The following is a 21,836-nucleotide window of genomic DNA, read 5'->3' on the forward strand; positions in this document are numbered from 1 at the left end:
ATTTCATGCCTGTGTGACTTGGGGTACCATACGGTTCCTTATCGTGGAGAGTAGCTGAGATCTGTCATGACAGAATATCACTCCTCAAGTTCAGCATTCGCTTCAATGATATCTGGCACCATCTAGCGTCGTGAATGGGTACAATGTCGAGAACCCAAATATAAGACGACTCCCACTTTTTCAGTCTTATTTCAATGCAAAAAACACTGTCTTATATTCGGGCTAATACGGTACTCCAGTTCGCTCGACCTTGCGTTTGGAGGGAGCGATCCCGCCGCTGTTCGAGCGGCGCCTTGCTATGCTATGCTACATTACGTGCAGTGTCACATCACCACGCTGTGACGCTGTACACTCTCTCCCCTCCCTGGAGAGAGGTATTTCCTCTTCTATTTGTCCAATCAATGAGTGCACTCGAAAAGTTCAACAACAAGTCATTTGCAAGTGTTGGTGCGAGGTAGCTCTCCAACCGGATCCTGGTCCTCTAGGTCTAATTTGAAAGCGCCCATACATTCTTTATCCTCTGCGTAGAATGAACAATACTAGTTCCGAGGTGTTGCGACGTCTCAAAGAACAGTGGTATATCAGTCTGTAGCTGCGTTTTCATGACAACTGTTAATTTGCAAAACTGAGATTTCGCAATGAAAAACTAGTCATGGAAACACCTGAATTCGAGAAAAAAAAAAAAAAAACACTAAAATGCAATGCCCTCCATAATTATTGGCACCCCTGAAAAAGCTTCTAATATATTTTTTTATTCAAATAATATGGGACCTTAATGGAAAAACGAGAAAAATCCAACCTTCAATACAAGTGGGGAAAAAATCCCACATAAAGAAAAAAATTATTTGACATCAAATAATGTATGTCACAATTATTAGCACCCCTGGTGTTAATACTTTGAACAACCCCCTTTTGCCAACAAAACAAGGTCTGGGGACTGAGATGGCCATGGGAGAAGCTTGATTTTGTGTCTGGTGAACCATTTCTGTGTAGATTTGGCCATATGTTTAGGGTCATTGTCTTGCTGAAAGACCCAGTGATGACCCATCTTCAGCTTTCGGGCAGAGGGCAACAGATTTTGATTTAAAATGTCCTGGTATTTCAAAGCATTCATGATACCATGCACTCTAACAAGGTTCCCAGGGCCTTTGGAAGCGCAACAGCCCCACAGCATCACTGACCCACCCCCATACTTCACAGTGGGTATGAGGTGCTTTTGAGCATGCGCATCTTTTGTGGCACGCCAGACCCACTTAGAGTGTTTATTGCCAAAAAGCTCAATCTTGGTCACACACAAAAATACACACGGTCCCAGGCTTCAACTGGGACCGTGTGCTTTGGTCAGATGAGACCAAAAAAAAGTGGAAAAACATGTCTTCTATGTATCTCTTTCCAATGATAAATCTGAATAAATACATTGAACACACGGGGGGAAAAACCAAGAAAAAAATGGGGGGGGGGGGGGGGCGCTACTTCGCGGTTTTTCACTTATCGCGTTAGGTCCTGGTCCCCGTTAACCGCGAAAAACGAGGGATCACTGTTCTGAACTACACAGTTGAATCCTCCTGACAAACGCTCCACCGCCTCCACCGTCAACATGTTCTCATCCTAGCGGGGGGAGGGAGGGCTGTCTGCGGGCCAAAGTGAGTGCGTGTGCGCGCGCTGTGGCGGTGGAGGTGGTGAGGGGGGGCCAGACAGACACACGGGGCCTAGTCGGCAACATCGATTCATGCGAGGAAGCTGCAGCCAAATGTCAGTAATCTGCATCATTTTACGCCAAATCTGCGATATTGACAATCACCGGTGTGGGCGACGCGGACACTTTAGCTTCCGAGTTAGCCTTTGTGCTAAATCGCAAACACCATAGCACGTAGCTAAGCCAGCTAGCATGGGTTAGCACCTCGTTTGCTTTGCCAACTTTGGAGACTGTAAACGCGCATTTAGGGGAATTATGACTACACACACACTCTTGGTCTACGTTTTTGCCTAACGATCAAAGTAAAGGTTTGTCCCGTCGGGATGTAAAGTCGTTTCATGTCGAGCTAACTATTTGGAAGCTAGCTCTTAGCTAATTGCCATACGAACCCTGAAATTGTTTTTAGTACTGGCATGTAAAATAAAAAAAATAAAAAAACGGCCATCGTTGCGAGCTGCCTAAATGTGTTTCATGCATAATTAATGCCGCTTTAGCATGTTTTGATTCCCCACACATGGCATGCTGGCGTCTGTCAAACAGCTGTTTGCGCTCGCGTATTTGATTTAAAAGGACATTCCAATCAATAAAAACACACGATTATGTCTTGAACATGAACACTGACTGCACACAGACGCATTGATTTTTGATGTTGTTTACATGTTGATTTTCGTCTAATTTAATGCATTCCCGTTCTGCATGTGTTGGCATGTCAGAGCCGTATTTTTGGTTCCCGAAAAGCAACTCCGGCCCGGGCCCTAGTCCGCGGTCTCGAGTTTAACGGCGGGCTGTAAACGCGGAGGACTGTGTGCAGCGGCCAGTGAGTCCTGGGGACACCCCTTGCCGTGAAATTTACCTTGCCGTGAAATTTAGGACCATGGGAGACAGTCGAGGTGAGAACCAAGTCACGGTAAGCTGCAGCTAAACTGCCACGCAATCCATGTACAGACGTCAATATATACATTAAAAAAAAAAAAATCTTAATTTCACGAAAATTTGTTTTGAATGCAAAACATCAGTATAGAAATAATCATACTGTACTAAATTAAAATAAACTACTATCTACACGGAAAGCATTTGTAACGTAATAATAAAAGCAAAATAATCTTGAGTCTTACAGGAATAAATTCAAAATGTGATATTTTTTCATTTAACATGTTTTACATAAAATAATTTAACAAAAAATACTTACAAATAATCACAAATGTGCTACTATAAGCTGAAGTCTGTGACCTGAAGAGCGAGCATGCCCTCTACCGGCTAACTCCTAACCTACTGGCAACAATAAGTCCCCAATTAATTTATAAATCAGCCCTGATGCAAAAACCATAGACTTCATAAAGTATTGAGGGGACATGGGGCGCGGGGCCGATTCAAAGGGGGCCTATCTCCGTAAAGCTGACCGAGTGGAAACACAGACAAATAGCTTTTTACGTTGAAATGCTTGTGAATAAATGCTTAAATCCCTGAATTCTTTAAAGAGATGGACATAAAACAGTCTCGATTCTTGGTTAAAGGCAAAAAAAAAAAAAAAAAAAGTACAGGTAGCATTTATTTTACGTAAACATTGTGAACTATTAGGCTAGTCAGTAAGGAAATTAGCGGCCGCCATATGTAAACATAGAGCTTTTTCCATTGAAATTTCTTGTGAATAAATGCTTAAATCCCTGAATTCTATATAGATATGGACGTAAAGCAGTCTCGATTCTTGGTTAAAAGCAAAAAAAACATGCAGTTAGAATTTATTTTACATAAATATTGCGAACTATGAGGCTAGTCAGTAAGGAAATTAGCGGCTCCCATATGTAAACAGAGAGCTTTTTCCGTTGAAAAATCTTGTGAATAAATGCTTAAATCCCTGAATTCTTTATAGAGATGGAAGTTAAACAGTCATTTTCTTGGTCAAAAGCAAAAAAAATGTGCGGGTAGCATTTATTTGACATAAATATTGCGAACTGTGAGGCTAGTCAGTGAGGAAATTGCCGGCCGCCATAGGAAAACAAAGAGCTTTTTCCATTGAAAATTCTTGTGAATAAATGCTTGAATCCCAGAATTCTTGATAGATATTGACGTAAAACAGTCTCAATTCTTGGCTAAAAGCAAAAATTAAAAAACGTACAGGTAGCATTTATTTTACCTAAATATTGCGAACTATGAGGCTAGTCAGTAAGGAAATTAGTGGCTGCCGTATGTAAACAAAGAAATTTTTACCAGTGAAAATTCTTGTGAATAAATGCTTAAATCCTTGAATTCTTCATAGATATGGACATAAAACACTCTCGATTCTTGGTTAAAGGCAAAAAAAAAACGTACCGGTAGCATTTATTTTACGTAAATATTGCGAACTATAAGGCTAGTCAGTAAGGAAATTAGCGCCCGCCTTGTAAACAAAGACCTTTTTCCGTTGAAAATTCTTGTCGATAAATGCTTAAATCCCTGAATTCTTTATAGATATGGACGTAAAACAGTTTCGATTCTTGGTTAAAAGCAAAAAAAAACAATAACGTGCAGGTAGCATTTATTTTACGTCAATATTGCGAACTATGAGGCTAGTCAGTAGGGAAATTAGCGGCCGCCATATGTAAACATAGAGCTTTTTCCATTGAAATTTCTTGTGAATAAATGCTTAAATCCCTGAATTCTATATAGATATGGACGTAAAACAGTCTTGATTCTACGTTAAAAGCAAAAATACCGTGCTGGTAGCATTTATTTTACGTAAATATTGCGAACTATGAGGCTAGTCAGTAAGGAAATTAGCGGCTGCCATATGTAAACAGAGAGCTTTTTCCGTTGAAAAATCTTGTGAATAAATGCTTAAATCCCTTAATTCTTTATAGAGATGGAAGTTAAACAGTCTCGAGTCTTGGTCAAAAGCAAAAAAAATGTGCGGGTAGCATTTATTTGACGTAAATATTGCGAACTGTGAGGCTAGTCAGTGAGGAAATTACCGGCCGCCATAGGAAAACAAAGAGCTTTTTCCATTGAAAATTCTTGTGAATAAATGCTTGAATCCCAGAATTCTTGATAGATATGGACGTAAAACAGTCTCAATTCTTGGTTAAAAGCAAAAATTAAAAAACGTACAGGTAGCATTTATTTTACGTAAATATTGCGAACTATGAGGCTAGTCAGTAGGGAAATTAGTGGCTGCCATATGTAAACAAAGAAATTTTTACAGTAAAAAATTCTTGTGAATAAATGCTTAAATCCTTGAATTCTTCATAGTTATGGACATAAAACACTCTCGATTCTTGGTTAAAGACAAAAAAAAAAAACGTACAGGTAGCATTTATTTTACGTAAATATTGCGAACTATAAGGCTAGTCAGTAAGGAAATTAGCGCCAGCCTTGTAAACAAAGACCTTTTTCCGTTGAAAATTCTTGTCGATAAATGCTTAAATCCCTGAATTCTTTATAGATATGGACGTAAAACAGTTTCGATTCTTGGTTAAAAGCAAAAAAAAAAAAAAAACGTGCAGGTAGCATTTATTTTACGTCAATATTGCGAACTATGAGGCTAGTCAGTAGGGAAATTAGAGGCCGCCATATGTAAACAAACAGCTTTTTCCGTTGAAAATTCTTGTGAATAAATGCTTAAATCCATGAATTCTTGATAGATATGGATGTAAAACAGTCTCGAGTCTTGGTTAAAAGCAAAAAAAAAATGTGCAGGTAGCATTTATTTTACGTAAATATTGCGAACTGTGAGGCTAGTCAGTGAGGAAATTACCGGCCGCCATAGGAAAACAAAGAGCTTTTTAACGTTGAAAATTCTTGTGAATAAATGCTTAAATCCCAGAATTCTTGATAGATATGGACGTAAAACAGTCTCAATTGTTGGTTAAAAGCAAAAATTAAAAAACGTACAGGTAGCATTTATTTTACGTAAATATTGCGAACCGTGAGGCTAGTCAGTGAGGAAATTACCGGCCGCCATATGTAAACAAAGAGATTTTTACCGTTGAAAATTGAATGGGGAATGTTTCATGTCAATACATTATGAAGTCTATGCAAAAAACCAAGAAATCAGGATGCCAGAATCGATCCGTATACATCCCAAGAATATATTTATCAAATTTCATTGTGATCGGTCTATGAATAACGGAGGAATAGCTAAAAAACGATAGTGTACACACCAACAACAATATGAGCAGGGGCATGACAGGTTTCTACTTTGTAAAAGCTAACATTATTGAACACTATGTTGCCAATATTTCATTTACATACCACCAGAGAGAACCTAATAATCAATAGTGGCGATTGTCCTTCCTTTTGAGAACCCATGAAGCACATTTTTACGCAATATTTTCTTGTTTGACTAATCAAAGACAAATATTTTTTCAATCATTTTACTATTATGCGCTGTTTGAGTACATCGGTTGTCTGACTTAACACGTCCTGTCAACTCGCTCTTGACTCGAAACGCTTGTACATGTACAACATCTCAAATCATCGTTCCCAGTTGAAAAGTAATAGATATGTCAGTAAACTCCTAAATAATTTCTCAACTAATCTGAAATCATTTAATGCAAGTTGACGGCAAAGTGGTTGGGGAATCTCTGATTAATGGGGTTAAAACTCTTCCCTCCAGATTCACGGAGCCCTGACAGTTCGTCGGTGTCCTCCCCGCCCTCTGGCCAGCGCTCGCCACCTCTCGTACCAGCGGCAGCGGCCTCCATGACCTCCCTCCCTCCCATTTCCAGCGCCGGGGTAAACAGCCCAATCAGTAGCATTGGTTCCCCGTTTTCGGTCATCAGCTCCTCGCTCGGCTCCCCTTGCCTGCCTGGTACGCCGTCGGTTGGGTATGGTCCCATTAGTAGTCCACAGGTAAGTGAAAATCTGTTCCGAGCCAAACACTCTTTGACCAACGGATTTATAAATAGTAGACGTCCAATTAATTTTAACTGGGAGGGTGAATTCATTCATTCGCTGCCAACCCTCCCACTTCAAATGGATTGGGCGTCAGTCAGTGGTGTCTAATGAGTTACGAATAAAAATGCAAAATAATTGTATGTTGCTATCAAGAGTAGCGCAAAATCAAATTTACCACATGACAATAAATTTCTGGTGGCCTCTGTTCATGCAAAAACAACTGAAAACCGAATCTTTTGAAATCATACAGTAACTGTATATCGTATCCAGATGCATCATTTCAGTATTGTTACTTTGATACTTCTGACAACCTTATTTATTAAGGTAATGTAAAATTTAGTTCTTGCTGTCTGATCAAATATAATCAGTAGGGATGTTCTGATTGCATATTTTTGCACCCAACTGCGAGTCACTTGATTTTGAGAATCTTCCGATACTGATACTTTTTTTCCATTTTTTAAGTTGAACAAAACTTCAAAATACGTGGCAGTACGGTACTGTTCACAGTACTTCCTCTTCTGCTTTTTTTGGGAGCGTTGCGGAGTACAATGTACAATGTATATATTTTGTGTGTTTTGGCTGTGCCATTGTGTTTCTGGATTATTTTTTTACTTAGTAGCTCTTAAAAATACATATATATATATATATATATATATATATATATATATATATATTTTTTTAGAGGTGGACGATAATTATCGGTTCGATAATTATCGGTCCAATAATAGGATTTATGACGTCATCCCAATAAATCCAATAACATTATTTATCGGCCCGATAATATACTTTATTATGTTTTTGCCACGGTGTCGGTGGATTGGGATGTGTGTGTTTGTTTCCAGTCCTGTTTTGCCAGTATGCAAAATTTTGTTACTGTTCTAGAGGCCGTATTTTTCCATCACTGAGTGATAAACTTTAGTATGGCAATTAGCAAATGTTTGCATTTTACAGTGCTAGTTATAAGTTAGTAAGTTATTGCGAGGCCTTTTAGTTATTGATAGGCTTGCTGTCCTATAATTGCCAGGTTAAGAAAGTTGTTTGCGAAATCATATTGGAGGTTTTGCCTCCTCGGCAGCCACCCTCCGCAAACATGTTTTACATGTCGGTTGGCCCTCCTCCTCCTGTAACTTTTCTGTAGCCGAAGTATTCCCATACCAGCGACTTTGTTTTTTTGATGGGAGGGGGGAGTTCAGGAGTTTCACCTTCTCCAGCCATCCTGTAGCACAGCTAGCACACTGACACTGAGAAAAAACCAGTGCGGGAGGGTTGAGCCTTGCAGTTGCAAGTGAGGGATGTCTCCCTGCATTTATGGTACATAAAAAATAGCTAATACCTTCGGGACTGAATGACAGAAAACTTTTGCAGTTGAGGTAGAACACTTGTTTATATATGGCGCGGCTCTTGTCATATGTCCATGCTGCTGTTTTTGCAGCAAAAGCCAAAATCAGCTCAAATTCAAAACTTATAAAGGTGCTTCGGGGCGTCGTGGATCACCACCTCCGTGGCGCCAAACCCCACAAGACTATAGTGTAAAGAAGCCACCTGGGATAACTCTCACGAGATTTTGTTGTTCCTTTAACAGATTGCAAGGCTGGTGTGCGCTGCCAACTAGTGGATCAGAGTAGAAGTATAGCCACTGTATTGTTTATTTCCACCAAAAACACGTGAAATGACTGATACAGATACAGGGCATTTTTAAGAGTTGCCTTGTTTGCTTGTGTGAAAGAATTCTCATCAAGTCCAAATTTCCATGTCTATGATGTCCAGGTTTTGTAGTCATCCTCTGTCATCATTTTTTCAGATAAACTCCACCGTGTCCATGTCAGGACTTCACGCGGTTAGCAGCTCCGATGACGTCAAACCTCCCATCGGCCTGAAGCTGTCGGCGCACAGCCCAGGCCCGATGCTTTCCCAGAAACGCCTTTGTTCCATCTGTGGCGATCGATCCTCTGGTGAGTACTTTTCATCCCTGTCGTCCTCATATCACAAAAACCATGTAGATTCCCAATTTTTAGAGTAGTTTTTAGTGTAAAAAGCAAGTCGTTGTTGAAAAAATGGACAGACATTGACTATTTTTGCTTCTCCCACCAGGAAAGCATTACGGAGTGTATAGCTGCGAGGGCTGCAAAGGCTTCTTCAAGCGGACGGTGCGCAAAGACCTGACTTACACCTGTCGGGACAACAAGGACTGCATGGTAGACAAGAGGCAGAGGAACCGCTGCCAGTACTGCCGCTACCAGAAGTGCCTGGCCATGGGCATGAAAAGAGAAGGTAAGCTAGGGTAAAAGCAGAAAAAAAAGGTCTTATTTCACGTACGATTGCAGAAATCTGCAAATAATTACTGTTTGGAAGCTGATTTTTTTAAAGGATTTGAACAGTTTTAAGTTTGTCTAATAAAGATAAAATACTTTTACAATTGACTAATTTGAAAATCTACCACAATTTTGAGCCCCAAGTCCATTGGCAGATGGTGTTTTCTCAGTCGTCATGGCAATGCTTCACGGATTCTCCGATTTGAGCCGAGTATGGAATGAAAGAAGCTCCGCGTCCACTTTAATTCTCAAACTCGACCTAACGAGAGTGTGTGTTGTAAATGATTGCGTTTGAGCTGGATAAATCAGTGGTAGTAGAGGGGGACATGGGGGAGGCTAAGCTTTGCAAACACTAACCCCCGTTCCCCTTCTCCTCCTCTTTTTGTTTCCTCTCGTCCTCCCCTTTCCTCCCCCTCTGCAGTGGCTAAGATGAACGACAGATGTAAGGACAAGAGGGGGGGACGGGGGCGCACTTGCGTGGGTTCGATTGAGCGAGCAAGGGGAAGCGATATGTAGTCACGCCTGGACTACAGGGATGCTTTCCAGTTTCTGAAATATCTTGAAATGTGTACCACGTTTTTGTGCAAAACTGCTAATGGATGCTTAAAATATAAGCTTGAGTCCTTAGTTGGTCATCAAGTTGTGTTTGGTCATTGTATGCAAGATAATAAAGTGGTACCTCGACATATGTCCTTTCGACATCTGATGTAAAATTTGACTCGTCATATGCTGAGACAAATAGCGACGTGCTCGAAATACGATGATTTATGACAGCGTCACAATTTCATTGTTTTCCCGCAAGACAGATGCACGGCAAATTTTATTGGAGAGAAATCCACCTGGGTCCCAAGAAGGTTAGTGCAGGTGGTGAAAAATGGCAAAAATGTGACACTTACTATTGAAATTAAGAAGGAAATGATAGAAAAATAGGAGCGTGGTGTGTGTGTGTGTGTGTGTGTGTGTGTGTGCGTGTGTGTGTGTGTGTGTGTGTGAGTAAACTTGCTCGACAGTATGGCTTGTCTCCTCTGACCTTCATTCTCTATAAGTTAAAGTGACAGTAAAAAGGCTTTTTTATTTCTGTTTTATTATTAATGTAACAACGGCAAGGAAGTCGCCAGCTTCGTCGGGTTTTGAATCATTTATTTCAGAACTTGTGCAACTCAACACGGCTACTGTCTGCTGTAGCTGATGCTAACAACAACATGAAAAAAGTAAAAACTTCCCACTCTAACACACCTCTTTCTTTCTCGTCAGACACACGGTGCATTCAGGAACATTATGCAAAACACAACAGCCACATTAGAACCTGATTCATTGCATTATTATTATTATATTATTATCTTTCCGATTTGTATTAATAATTTATTTGTTTTGCTATGTGTAGTTGCTATTTGTAATTGTACCAGCAGTATTAATTAAGGATTTAGCACAGGTTTTTGGACTGCGAGACGAATTATAATGTATACTTAGGAGAAAATCCACATATGACCATTTGGACTTCCTGACCAGATCCTTGACTGAATTGAATTCGTATGTAGAGGTACCACTGTATTTGGTGGAAAACACTCAGGTGACTTTAAGTTCCGCTCTGAGACCCCCAATTTGGCCAATATTCAAAATTGTCCTATGAATGTGTATGCATGTGATACATCATTAATTGCTTAAAATCTCAATTTCCTGGGGGAAGAAAGAAATTGAACATTTAATAAATAAATAAATAAATAAATAAAACATTAAACCCCTAAACCCTAACTCGAGGTGAGAACATTAGAGAGCATAATTAAAGATGATTTTAACGACATATTATCGCGTACTTACCTTAATTCGTTTCAAAAACTCAGTGGAGAATATCACAACGAGTGTCAAGACACCGAATGGCCACAACCGGACTTAGGGGTATTTTATGGGTGAAACACAGTAATATAACAAAGGTCGCAATCCAGAAATCGCAGACATCAAGGAGTGGTCGAGATTTTCTTTTTCAAATATTTACCCTTTTAAAGGTTTTTTTTTTTCCCTTCAATTTTTCTTTGTTTGAATCGATTATTTATCTAAAATATCGGGGAAAATGTGACAGTAACAAAAAAAAAAAAAAAAAATACAATTAAGCGATAGTTATGAGGTAGATATCCGTGACCTATTTACAGACACTGTTTGTTTCTTTGTGACGTAATTTCTTTAAAAGTTTAGAACATTTCATAGAAAATTTTCATTAAGTCGTTTTTTTTTGTGTTTTTTTTTAAACGAAATGTTAAACATCAATTGATGATTCTAAGCTAAAAATGATAGACATTTCGAATAATAAAAATAATTACTTACTTACTTTTTATGGCTGGGTTGAAACAAAAGGGGTTGCGCGGTGTCTGTAAACGGGGGTCTCCAGGGTAAAACGAACAAATTAAAAACAGTTTGGGGACTTAATGCGCCATGAAACTACTATGGCAGCATATAAGCATATTGTTCCATCAAACACAACAGTTCCTTTGGCTTAAAATATAGCAGTATGTTTTTAAGAGGGGTGCAAGAGCAGAAACTTTTTTTCAGCCTTGTCTGTGTTTTCTGCCATTTGCATGTGGACTAATATGGAGGACCAGAGTGCAAAAATTCAATAAATATTACACAATTAAATAAATAATTAAAAGTGTCATTAAAATGCTTTTATTTCAATATTTATTCATTTATTTCAATATTTATTTCAATTTTTATTTATTTATTTCAATTTATATTTATTTGTTTCAATTTATATTTATTTCAATTTTTATTTATTTATTTCAATTTATATTTATTTATTTTGATTTATATTTATTTATTTCGATTTTTATTTATTTCAATTTTTATTTATTTATTTCAAAATTTATTTCGTTTTTTATTTATTTCCATTTTTATTCATTTATTTCAACTTTTATTTATTTATTTCAGATTTTATTTATTTATTTCATCATTTATTTATTTATTTCAACTTTTGTTTATTTCATTCTTGCACTCTTGTTCCTCTGAAGGTGCAACCATGAAATAATTTTATCTGTCACGTTTGCTCGTCAAAGTTTCTAACATCTGATTGGTTGCTCAGCAAAGCAAGTCTTAACTAGTCGATCTCAGATAATAGATTGACGCCTGAGGCATTGGCTAATTTTATGTACACCCTATACATAAGGTGGCAGTGTAGATCCGTATAATCTGAAAAATAATTGCTCCCTCAAAATCACAAAAACGACGAAGTAGGCTTTGACGCATTTCGCGTGTTGTCCAAGGAAAACATACATATGTCCAAATGTCCAAAATGTGCCCAGAGCTGCTCAGAGAAGCAGCAAATTTAATCGAGGACACTCTGAGGAGAACTCCACCAGCAGCCCATGGTGGAGTCCAGTCTGTGGCTTCTACATCGCGCGGGCCAGCGCCTTTAAATGGGCTGATGTCTGCCTACGGGAAACTCTTGTATAACTCAGAAGTGGAACGGTCCTTGGATATTTACCAGATTTTATTTTTATTTTATTTTTTTATCAAGTTTTGAAATAGTGGACCCGTTGTCGAATAGGTCACCGTTTTTTCCCCCATATATTTAATAAAGGGACTTGCGCTCTGAAGCCACCTCATTGCATTCTGAAGCCAGCGCATTGCATTACCGTAATGCACATAATGCAAACAATAATCCAAATGAGGGGCGGCTGGTTTGACTTCGTTTTACGAGTGGAGGCTGGCTTGACCGCAGTTCTAAATTATCGAAAACTCTTCGATCAACATCTTGATCTGACAGAGCTGAGATGATGCCAATAACGTTAATTAATTGCTCTGTTTTGTAGGACACGTACTCAGGGTCCAAATGTCCTGCTTCAATTTGTTCTGAGAGATCTAATATGTCCCATGAGAGCTCATGCAACATCTCAGATAATGTCGCCATGTTGGGAAGAAATAGGACGAAGCAATCGCTTATTACTCGATCAACTCAGACCCCGCCTAGTTCACGCCCGCCCACCGAGTTTGATGAGCCAATGACAGATAAAATTATTTCATGCGGCCACACGGGGAACAAGAGTGCAAGAATGAAATAAATAAAAAGTGAAATAAATAAATGTTGAAATAAATAAATAAATGATGAAATAAATAAATAAAAATTGAAATAAATAAATAAAAATTGAAATAAATAAATAAATAATGAAATAAATAAATAAAAGTTGAAATAAATGAATAAAAATTGAAATAAATAAATAAAAATTGAAATACATTTTGAAATAAATAAATATAAAATGAAATAAATAAATACAAATTGGAATAAATAAATAAAAGTTGAAATAAAAGAATAAAAATTGAAATAAATAAAAATCGAAAAACATTTTGAAATAAATAAATATAAATTGAAATAAATAAATAAAAATTGAAATAAATAAATATAAATTGAAATAAATAAATAAAAACGGAAATAAATATAAATTGAAATAAATAAATAAAAACTGAAATAAATATTGAAATAAATAAATAAATATTGAAATAAATAAATATTGAAATAAAAGCATTTTAATGACACTTTTAATTATTTATTTAATTGTGTATTTATTTATTGAATTTTTGCACTCCTGGTCCTCCATAGACTAAAAGCCGCACCCACACAATTTTACAAGAAAACAGTTCCTATTTCATTGACCGCCAAAGTGCTGTGTGGGTAAGCAATGCCCAATGGCGGTCATACGAGATTCATTGAACTATAGTTAGATTTGTAACTTTCGATTTATACATGTATAAAGACGCACTGGACTATAAATCACAGGGATATTCACACACAAAGACTACTGTTCACACGATACCAAAGTTTCAACTTGATATTATCAATACTCCAAAAAGTACTCAATGCCATTGTCAGTGTCGGTATATAATGCTAATTCATTCATTCATTCATTATCTGAACCGTTTATCCTCCTGAGGGCGCCTGACCCATTCCCAGCTAACAACGGGCAGGATGCAGGGTACACCCCGAACTGGTTATTGCTGATTCAATGTTATAAAAAAATAATTTTGTTCTTTAGTTGGCCCGCAGCCTATTTTTACTCTTAAGTACGAATTTCTTGGCAAGACATTTTGACTAGGGATGTCCCAATCGCATATTTTTGCACCTGATTCAGAGTCTGTTTCAGCTTATTTTGAGAATCTGCCTATGCCGAGTCCCGATCCGGTATGGGAAAAAAAAGTTTTTTTTTAAATTTTTCTTTTTCTTTTTTTTTTTTTTTAAATTCGAACAAAAGTTCCAAACATGTTACAGTACCGTACTGTTTACGGTTAGGCCTGCATTGTTTTTAATCAAAGTATATTTTAAGCTCTAGATGAAATGTGCTGTAGATGAAATTTAAATGATTTAAATTTAAAATTTTAAATGATTTCTCCATTTCTGTAGCCATATTCGCAGCAGTTTAATTGGTGTATTGGGAAATTGTGTTTTGACAAAAGTTCTGTGTAGTTTTAAGGTTCCGTGATTGGAACACGACTCCCTGGTTATTTTTTTTAATCAGTTAAATGTCTTGTCATTCAGTAATCGTACGGTAATTATTGTGTTAAAAGTCCCACCCCTAATTTTGAGGTGACACATCTCAACAAAATCAAATTAACTGTAAGCCATTTATTATATTCTAGGGCTGCAGCTACCTATTATATAAGTAATGGATTAATCTTATCAATTTGTTAGTTGGAATAATCGAGTAATCGGACTAGGAACATTCAATGCGTTGCAGCATACATTTTAGGATATGTAAAACAAAGGCTTGCAAAGATTGCACTTTCAAAAGAGCATTAAATGTGAATACAAAATAAATTTCCTGAGTGTTTCTTCAAACTATGCAGAATTGCACTTGCATTTCACAGGAGCAATAAATGCATTTAAAAATGAAAGAATCGAAGTACAACAAAAGAACAATTTGCTGACATGCATTCAAAAAGTCTGATAACTTAAATGCTATAAAATGCTAACATTGTTTTACAATGCTCTTAACAAACCAAACACATATTCCCACAAAAAACTGCTAAATATACCTATGAACTAAGTTAAGAATGCATAAAAAACAATTTAGAGCAAATAAAAACTTACCCTATATTGCTCTTGACAGGGAGCAGCTGGATTCAGCCATGTTAAACGAGTTATGTCATATTCACTGTTGCCAAAAGAGGGCAGTATATCCACCTAAATCAATAAAACTAAATGCAAACACTGTAAAACAAACTATTACAACGGCAGTCTAATTAAACGAATCCTCGAAGCAGTGACATTTGATTCAGAGCTTTTTTCTAATCAAATTACTCGAGTTAATCGATTAATCGTTGCAGCACTTTTACTGTATATTCATCAAGAAATTTGGGAGCATTGTATTTATGGTTTAACATACTTGTTCTCCTGTGTTCCACTGTGCCACAGCGGTTCAAGAGGAGCGTCAGAGGAACAAGGAGCGTGAGGGCGAAGTGGAATCCACCAGCGCGGTCAACGAGGAGATGCCAGTGGAGAAGATTTTGGAGGCGGAGATGGCCGTGGAGCAAAAGACAGAGCTTCATGCCGACGGAACCTCCGGGGGAAGCTCTGTGAGTTGACGAATCAAAGGATTGACAGTCCTCATCTTGAGATGTTCTTTATTGTCTTCTTCAGCCCAACGACCCCGTGACAAACATCTGTCAAGCCGCTGACAAGCAGCTCTTCACCCTGGTAGAGTGGGCGAAGAGGATCCCCCACTTCTCGGAGCTGCCCCTTGACGACCAGGTCATCTTGCTACGTGCAGGTATAGAAAGTGATCCTGACAAAACTCAAATGAATTGAGCGGTCATAAGAAATGTCCTGTCCGCAGGTTGGAACGAACTGCTTATTGCATCATTCTCCCACCGATCCATCACAGTGAAGGACGGGATCTTACTGGCCACTGGCCTTCACGTGCATCGGAACAGCGCTCACAGCGCCGGCGTCGGAGCCATCTTTGACAGGTAGGCATCACGTTGCGCTGACACACACTCACGCTGATGACAAAACTTAACTAATTTGCTGTTGTTGACGACGCTAGACGTAGCATCCATTTTGATTAGAGTCAGACATTTGGTGCCGTCAATGGCAGTTGAGAAGTACAGCGTGTCCATTTGGGACTTTCTTTTCTGTGAGAGCTGTCCTCAGCTTTTGTGCTTACTCTTTAATGCCACAAAATGAGGCCCAAAAATAGCAACTGATGTCAAGGAAATATAGAGAAGTGATACATCTCAAGTGTTATTTTTAATTCACTGGTGAGGATAAGCAGCATAGAGAATGAATGGATGTTGTAAGATCCAGTGAGTGGTGAAAAGTTGAAACAACGCACATCATTGACGATTTAAAATGTAGAATGCTTAAATCTTTTAAATTTAATAATCTACAGTTCGTACTGAAAGTATGAAATCAGTATGGCATGTATGAAGTACAGCGGTGTCTTGACTGTGACCTCTCTAGTAACTCAAAATGTTAATTGCAATTTCTTTTAACCCATGTATGCATGAAGTATGGTTTTTTAAAAATGTTTTTATTACATTTATATAGGGTAGGGGTCTCAAACTTGCAGCCAATGCGACAATAAAGTGGTACCTCTACATACAAATTTAATTCGTTCCAGGACCTACTTTGTAAGTCAAAATGGTCGTACGTCGAGCGGGATTTGCCCATAAAAATACATTATAATTCGATTTATCAGTTCTACAGCCCAAAGACCTACACTCAATCCTTCATAAATACTACTGTAGGTACAGTTACAAATACTACTCCCTCCTGTGCCCTTAGATCCTCCTCCTCCATACAACTGTCTGTCCCCCCCCGTTCGCCTCACCACCACCATATAACTCGTACTTTTATCTTTTAAGAACTACATGTCTTTCTATCTGTGGTTCCCTTTAAGAAAAATAATCTGATTGAGACGTTATAAATTTGCAGTGTATGCTCAAGTAGTTGCGTGTTGACAGCTTAGTTTCCATTGCACCGTAGAAAACTTTTAAACAGAACCAAATTACAGTAGTGCTGCAACGATCAATCGATTAACTCGAGTATTTGATTACAAAAAAAGATTCGTATAAAATTTTGCTGCTTCGAGTATTTGTTCAGTTAAAGTAGGATTGTAATGGTTTGTTTTGAAAGTTTTTGCATTTAGTTTTCCTGATTTGGGTGGATACACTGCCCTCTAGTCCGTCTCATTTCACGTGGCTGAATCCATCCTGTTAAGACCAACATAAGCATAAGTTTTTGTTTGAGTAATTTTTTTTTTTAAGGCATTCGTGATTTAGTCTATTGCTATTTTTAGCAATTGTGGGATTTTTTTTTTTTTATTGTGGGAACATGTGTCTGAACCATTTCTTAGGTGCATTGTAAAAAAAATTTTAAAAAAATGTTAGCATTTTGTAGCTTGTAAGCGAGCCGACTTTTGCTATGTAAATTAGCAAATTGTTCTTCTGTTGTACATAGATTCTCATTTATTTATTTATTTTATACCGTTTGAGGCTCAGCTCAGGTATTTTAATTTTTTATGTTCCTTATCCAATTACTCGATTATTCAAACTAACTAGCTTATCGATTAATCGACAACTAAAATAATCGATAGCTGCAGCCCTAAATTACAGTACTTGTATCCATGGGTAAGTAGCCAACGGCCATTGGCTGAAGAGTTTACAAGTCTTGATTTACAACAGAGAAATTAGAGAAATAAATTCATATACGTTGCAAGTAATTCAGGGCCTCCACTTTTCCTTCAAGTCTTTTTTCCGATACTGATGTGAAATGGATCTCAAATTGTATTTATTATGGTCTTGAAAAAGTCTATAAAAGTCTTAAATTTGGCTTGTTTAGACCCTTTAAGTAACTCCTCTACCACTGTATATCATTAGCATTAGCTGTACTTTAGTGCCACCTTGTGGCATTATAGGGTGTTGTAGAAAAAGCAAATACACTGATAAGTGGCAATAGTTGTTGTTGTTGTTGTTTTAAACAGTGAGTTCAAAAGAAAATGCTTCACACTTCAGGTCTTACAGTGCTGTCACATATCTGGATCATGTGACTATAGTGATGTCATGTGACCGGGAGGGTGACTTGCACCTGCTGTGTTCTTTTGGCTGCTGCTGCTGCTTCCTTCTGTTTTGCTTTGGGTGTGCGCTCTTGCTGGGTTGCCGCTGTTTAATATGCATTCAGCGCACATTCAATAGCGAAGCACATCCGCAACTTTGCGTATAATACAGTAATGGCTGCCTGATGGCTACTAATTTCATTTAAGATTTACTGTACTTCTGCGTCAATATGGCTGGCTGGTCTGATGTTTCCTCCTGAGTAATTAGAAGAATGAAAATCCAATGTGCAGATGGTGTTGTCTATCCAATCACAATGTGTCGCTTCTCTGTTAATTACACAGTTCTTTTGTCTCTGTGCTCAGACGTTTTTTTCAACAAATAACTCCAAACTTTAGTGAGACGGTACATTGAGAATTAAATAATAGCAATAGACACAAGTCTCTCATTGTTCACAGTTACATTTTATGAACATTCAAAATGTATTCTTTATATGCACAGTAAATACTTTTTAGTTTGTGTAGAATTTGAGTCTTCTATTTTGAAGTTGCTGCCAAATGTCAAGAGCAGGGGTTCTCAAACCTTTTGGGTGCAGTAACCCCTAATGTTGGTTGTACAAAATTAGCATGTGTATTGCTAAAGGTTGTAGCGATCTATAAAAATGTTGTCAATTTCGACAATAACAAAAAAGTCATATTATGGAAAGTTTTATTATTAACATTACCAGGAAAAAAAAGATTTTCAAGAGAAGTCGCAATCTTGAGAACGTATTTTTCAAAAATAAAGTCATAATTTGATGACTTGAAATCCGTAGTTCAGAGTTCTCGATAAAACCCATAACTTCTGCAGGGTTTGAGAACCACTGGTCTGGAGTAAAAACCCGTAAAAAACAAACATGCATGTTCAACCGCTTTTTTACACAACCTAATAAGAGCACCTGCTGAAGGCCCAAACACATCCAAGTGTATTAGCGATGTCACTGTGTAATAACACTGTAATAACACATTGTGATTGCATACGCAGGGCGCACAATGCTGAGGTTGGGGCCATATTTGACAGGTAATTACGCCACGACACAAACACTTTCCTTGAACCCCTCCTCTGCCGTCCCCATTGAGAAAAAACACACAAGCCATGAGACACATCTCCTACTAAATGTGTGCTGTGCTTTGTTTTGTGTGCTTAAAGCTCCTGTCGTTGCCTTCAGGTTCATCCAACCTTTATTGTAGCTGGGGGTGTCGTATGTTTACACCAGTAGAAGGCAATGACGGTGATTTGTGTACATAAAGTTGATGTACAAAATCTACACAACCCCTCTTAAAAGGCCATGTTTCTGTGATAAGCTGTAAAAAGTGACAACATATATCATCAGTGCGGTGACAGCTCAATTTAGAAATAAAACTTCTCAAGCGATAGTGTGATTGCACAAGTGTGTACACCCATCTGTTACAGTGGTATGAAAAAGTTTTCACATTTCTGCCAAAAATCACCATCAAATATGATCTGATGTTTGTCAAAATCGCACAGATGAAAAAAGTGTCTGCTTTAACTAAAACCACCCAAACATTTATAATTTTTCATATTTTAATGAGGATCGTATGCAAACAATGGCAGAAGGAGGAAAAATAAGTAAGTGAACCATCACATTCAATGTTTTGTGCCCCCCCCCCCTTCCCCCTTTTGGCAGCAATAACTTCAACCAGACACTTCCGGTAGCTGCAGATCAGTCTGGCACATCGATCAGGACTAATCTTGGCCCATTCTTCTCTACAAACCTGCTGTAATTCAGATTCTTTGTTGTTCCGATTCCTGGGATGTTTGGCTTGAATTGCTGTCTTTCTGTCATGCCGCAGCATCTCAATGGGGTTCATGTCTGGACTTTGATTTGGCCACTCCAGAACGTGTATTATGTTCTTCTGAAACCATTCTGAAGTTGATTTTGTTCTGTGTTTTGGATCATAGTCTTGTTGCAACATCCATCCTCTTTTTAGCTTCAACTGTCTGACAGACGGCCTCAGGTTTTCCTGCAAAACCTCCTGTGATAAACATTTGAATTCATTCTTCCATTAATTATTGTAAGTTGTCCAGGCCCTGAGGTAGCAAAACAGCCCCAAATCACAATGCTCCCTCCACCATGCTTCACGGTGGGGATGAGGTGTTATGTTGTTGAGCTGTTCCATTTGTGTGTTACTCCCAAACAATTCAACTTTTGTTTCATCACTCCACAAAATATTTTGCCAAAACCTCCATGAAGTGTTCAAGTGCCTTTTTGCGGAAATTAAATGAGCAACAGCGTTCTTTTTAGACAGCAGTGGTTTCCTCCGTGGAGTCCTCCCATGAACACCATTCGTGGCCATAGTTTTATATATACTGTAGTTGATGTGTGCACAGAGATATTTGACTGTGCCAGTTATTTATGTAAGTCTTTAGCGGAGACTCTAGAGTTCCTCTTTACCTTTCTGAGTATTCTGCGCCGAGGTCTTGGCGTCATCTTTGGTGGACAGCCACTCCTTGGGAGAGAAGAAACAGTGCCAAACTCTCTCCATTTGTAGACAACTTCTCTGATGCTCGATTGATGTACATCCAGAGTTGTAGAGATGGTTTTCTATCCTCTCCCAGCTTTATACAAATCAATGATCCTTGATCGCAGGTCTTTGGACAGCTCTTTTGACCGAGCCATGATGCACATCAGACAATGCTTCTCATCAAGACAATTCTTACCAGGTGTGTGTTTTATAGTGGGCAGGGCAGCTTTAAACCACTCATCAGTGATTGGGCACTTAAATTGTTCGGTAAAAATTGGCTCCAATTGCTCTTTAAGTGTCTTTAAAGAGAGGGTTTCACTTATTTTTCCCCCTTCTGTCATTGTTTGCACGCTATCCTCATTAAAATATGAAAACATATACATGTTTGGGTGGTTTTAGTTAGAGCAGACACTATTTAACATCTGTGTGATTTTGACAAAGATCAGATCACATTTGGTGATTTTATGCAGAAATGTGAGAAATTCCAAAAGGTTAAGATACTTTTATTAGGTCTGTTTCCAGAATGAACCAACCATATTCAGAAGTATCTTAAATGGGAGTTTCTGCCATGCAGTGTTGTTTTCGTTAACAATTTCGACAACGAATATATTTCGTCGACGAACAATTTTTTCATTACGTGACGATGAGGTGTACAAAACGTGGCTTGGAAGACTAGAACATAACGAGACGAATGCCTGTTTTTGTCTGACGAGACGACTACGAGACGAAAATAGGTCAGCTTGCATCGTGGCAGTGTTTGGGCCATGTCACTCATGTGAGGTCTGCTGCGCCTCACCCTCCTCGCCGGAGTTTAGGGTGTTTCTCCAGCTTGGTTGCGCTCCGTCTTGCTTGTTTGGAAACACTGCAAGATTTGTTTTATTATCTTGGCAAGAGAGAATATGCAATGTAGCTTTAGCCTTTAAAGGTCTGTGCTGAGTGATCATCAGACAGTCATAGTTTGTTAGTTTGTGTTGCATTAGCATCAGAATGGCGAGCATCCTCTTCAAACACTGGCCAGTCTAAAGCAGAGCCACTTGGCTATTCTGTTCAGTAAGTCTCGAGCAGGGGTTGGCAACACAAAATGTTGAAAGAGCCACATTGGACCAATAAAACAATTTGGAATGTTTTATAAGTAGTTAAAAAAAAAGTTCACCTTGTCGCTTCTTGCGTGTGTGCATGATTTGTTTTTTGACCAATCAAATGAATGATCTTGTCGTCCTGCAATAAAGTAAATATAATTACAGTGAAGAAAATAGTATTTGAACACTCTGCTATTTTGTAAGTTCTCCCACTTAGAAATCATGGAGGAGTCTGAAACTTTCTTCGTAGATGCATGTCCACTGAGAGAGAGATGATCTAAACGGAAAAATCCAGAAATCACAATGCATGATTTTATAA

General features: G+C 38.2%; 1 protein-coding gene across 5 annotated transcripts in view; it reads left to right on the forward strand.

Moving 5' to 3' along the window:
- Positions 1-1,602: 1,602 nt before the first annotated feature.
- rxrba (retinoid x receptor, beta a) overlaps positions 1,603-21,836 on the forward strand; it is a 37,309-nt gene continuing 17,075 nt past the window's right edge. The window contains exons 1-10 of one of the 5 annotated variants that reach the window (XM_057827766.1): positions 1,603-1,752; positions 2,410-2,603; positions 6,288-6,523; positions 8,370-8,520; positions 8,660-8,839; positions 9,302-9,322; positions 15,275-15,435; positions 15,500-15,629; positions 15,696-15,828; positions 18,937-18,972. In XM_057827766.1, the coding sequence (XP_057683749.1) occupies positions 6,374-6,523; positions 8,370-8,520; positions 8,660-8,839; positions 9,302-9,322; positions 15,275-15,435; positions 15,500-15,629; positions 15,696-15,828; positions 18,937-18,972 (962 nt within the window). In that variant the 5' untranslated portion in view covers positions 1,603-1,752; positions 2,410-2,603; positions 6,288-6,373. The remainder of the gene's footprint in view (positions 1,753-2,409; positions 2,604-6,287; positions 6,524-8,369; positions 8,521-8,659; positions 8,840-9,301; positions 9,323-15,274; positions 15,436-15,499; positions 15,630-15,695; positions 15,829-18,936; positions 18,973-21,836) is intronic. The other 4 variants (XM_057827762.1, XM_057827764.1, XM_057827763.1 and 1 more) reach the window with 4 other exon arrangements.

Source organism: Corythoichthys intestinalis, chromosome 22 (assembly GCF_030265065.1).
Source record: "Corythoichthys intestinalis isolate RoL2023-P3 chromosome 22, ASM3026506v1, whole genome shotgun sequence".
NCBI classification, from domain to species: domain Eukaryota; kingdom Metazoa; phylum Chordata; class Actinopteri; order Syngnathiformes; family Syngnathidae; genus Corythoichthys; species Corythoichthys intestinalis.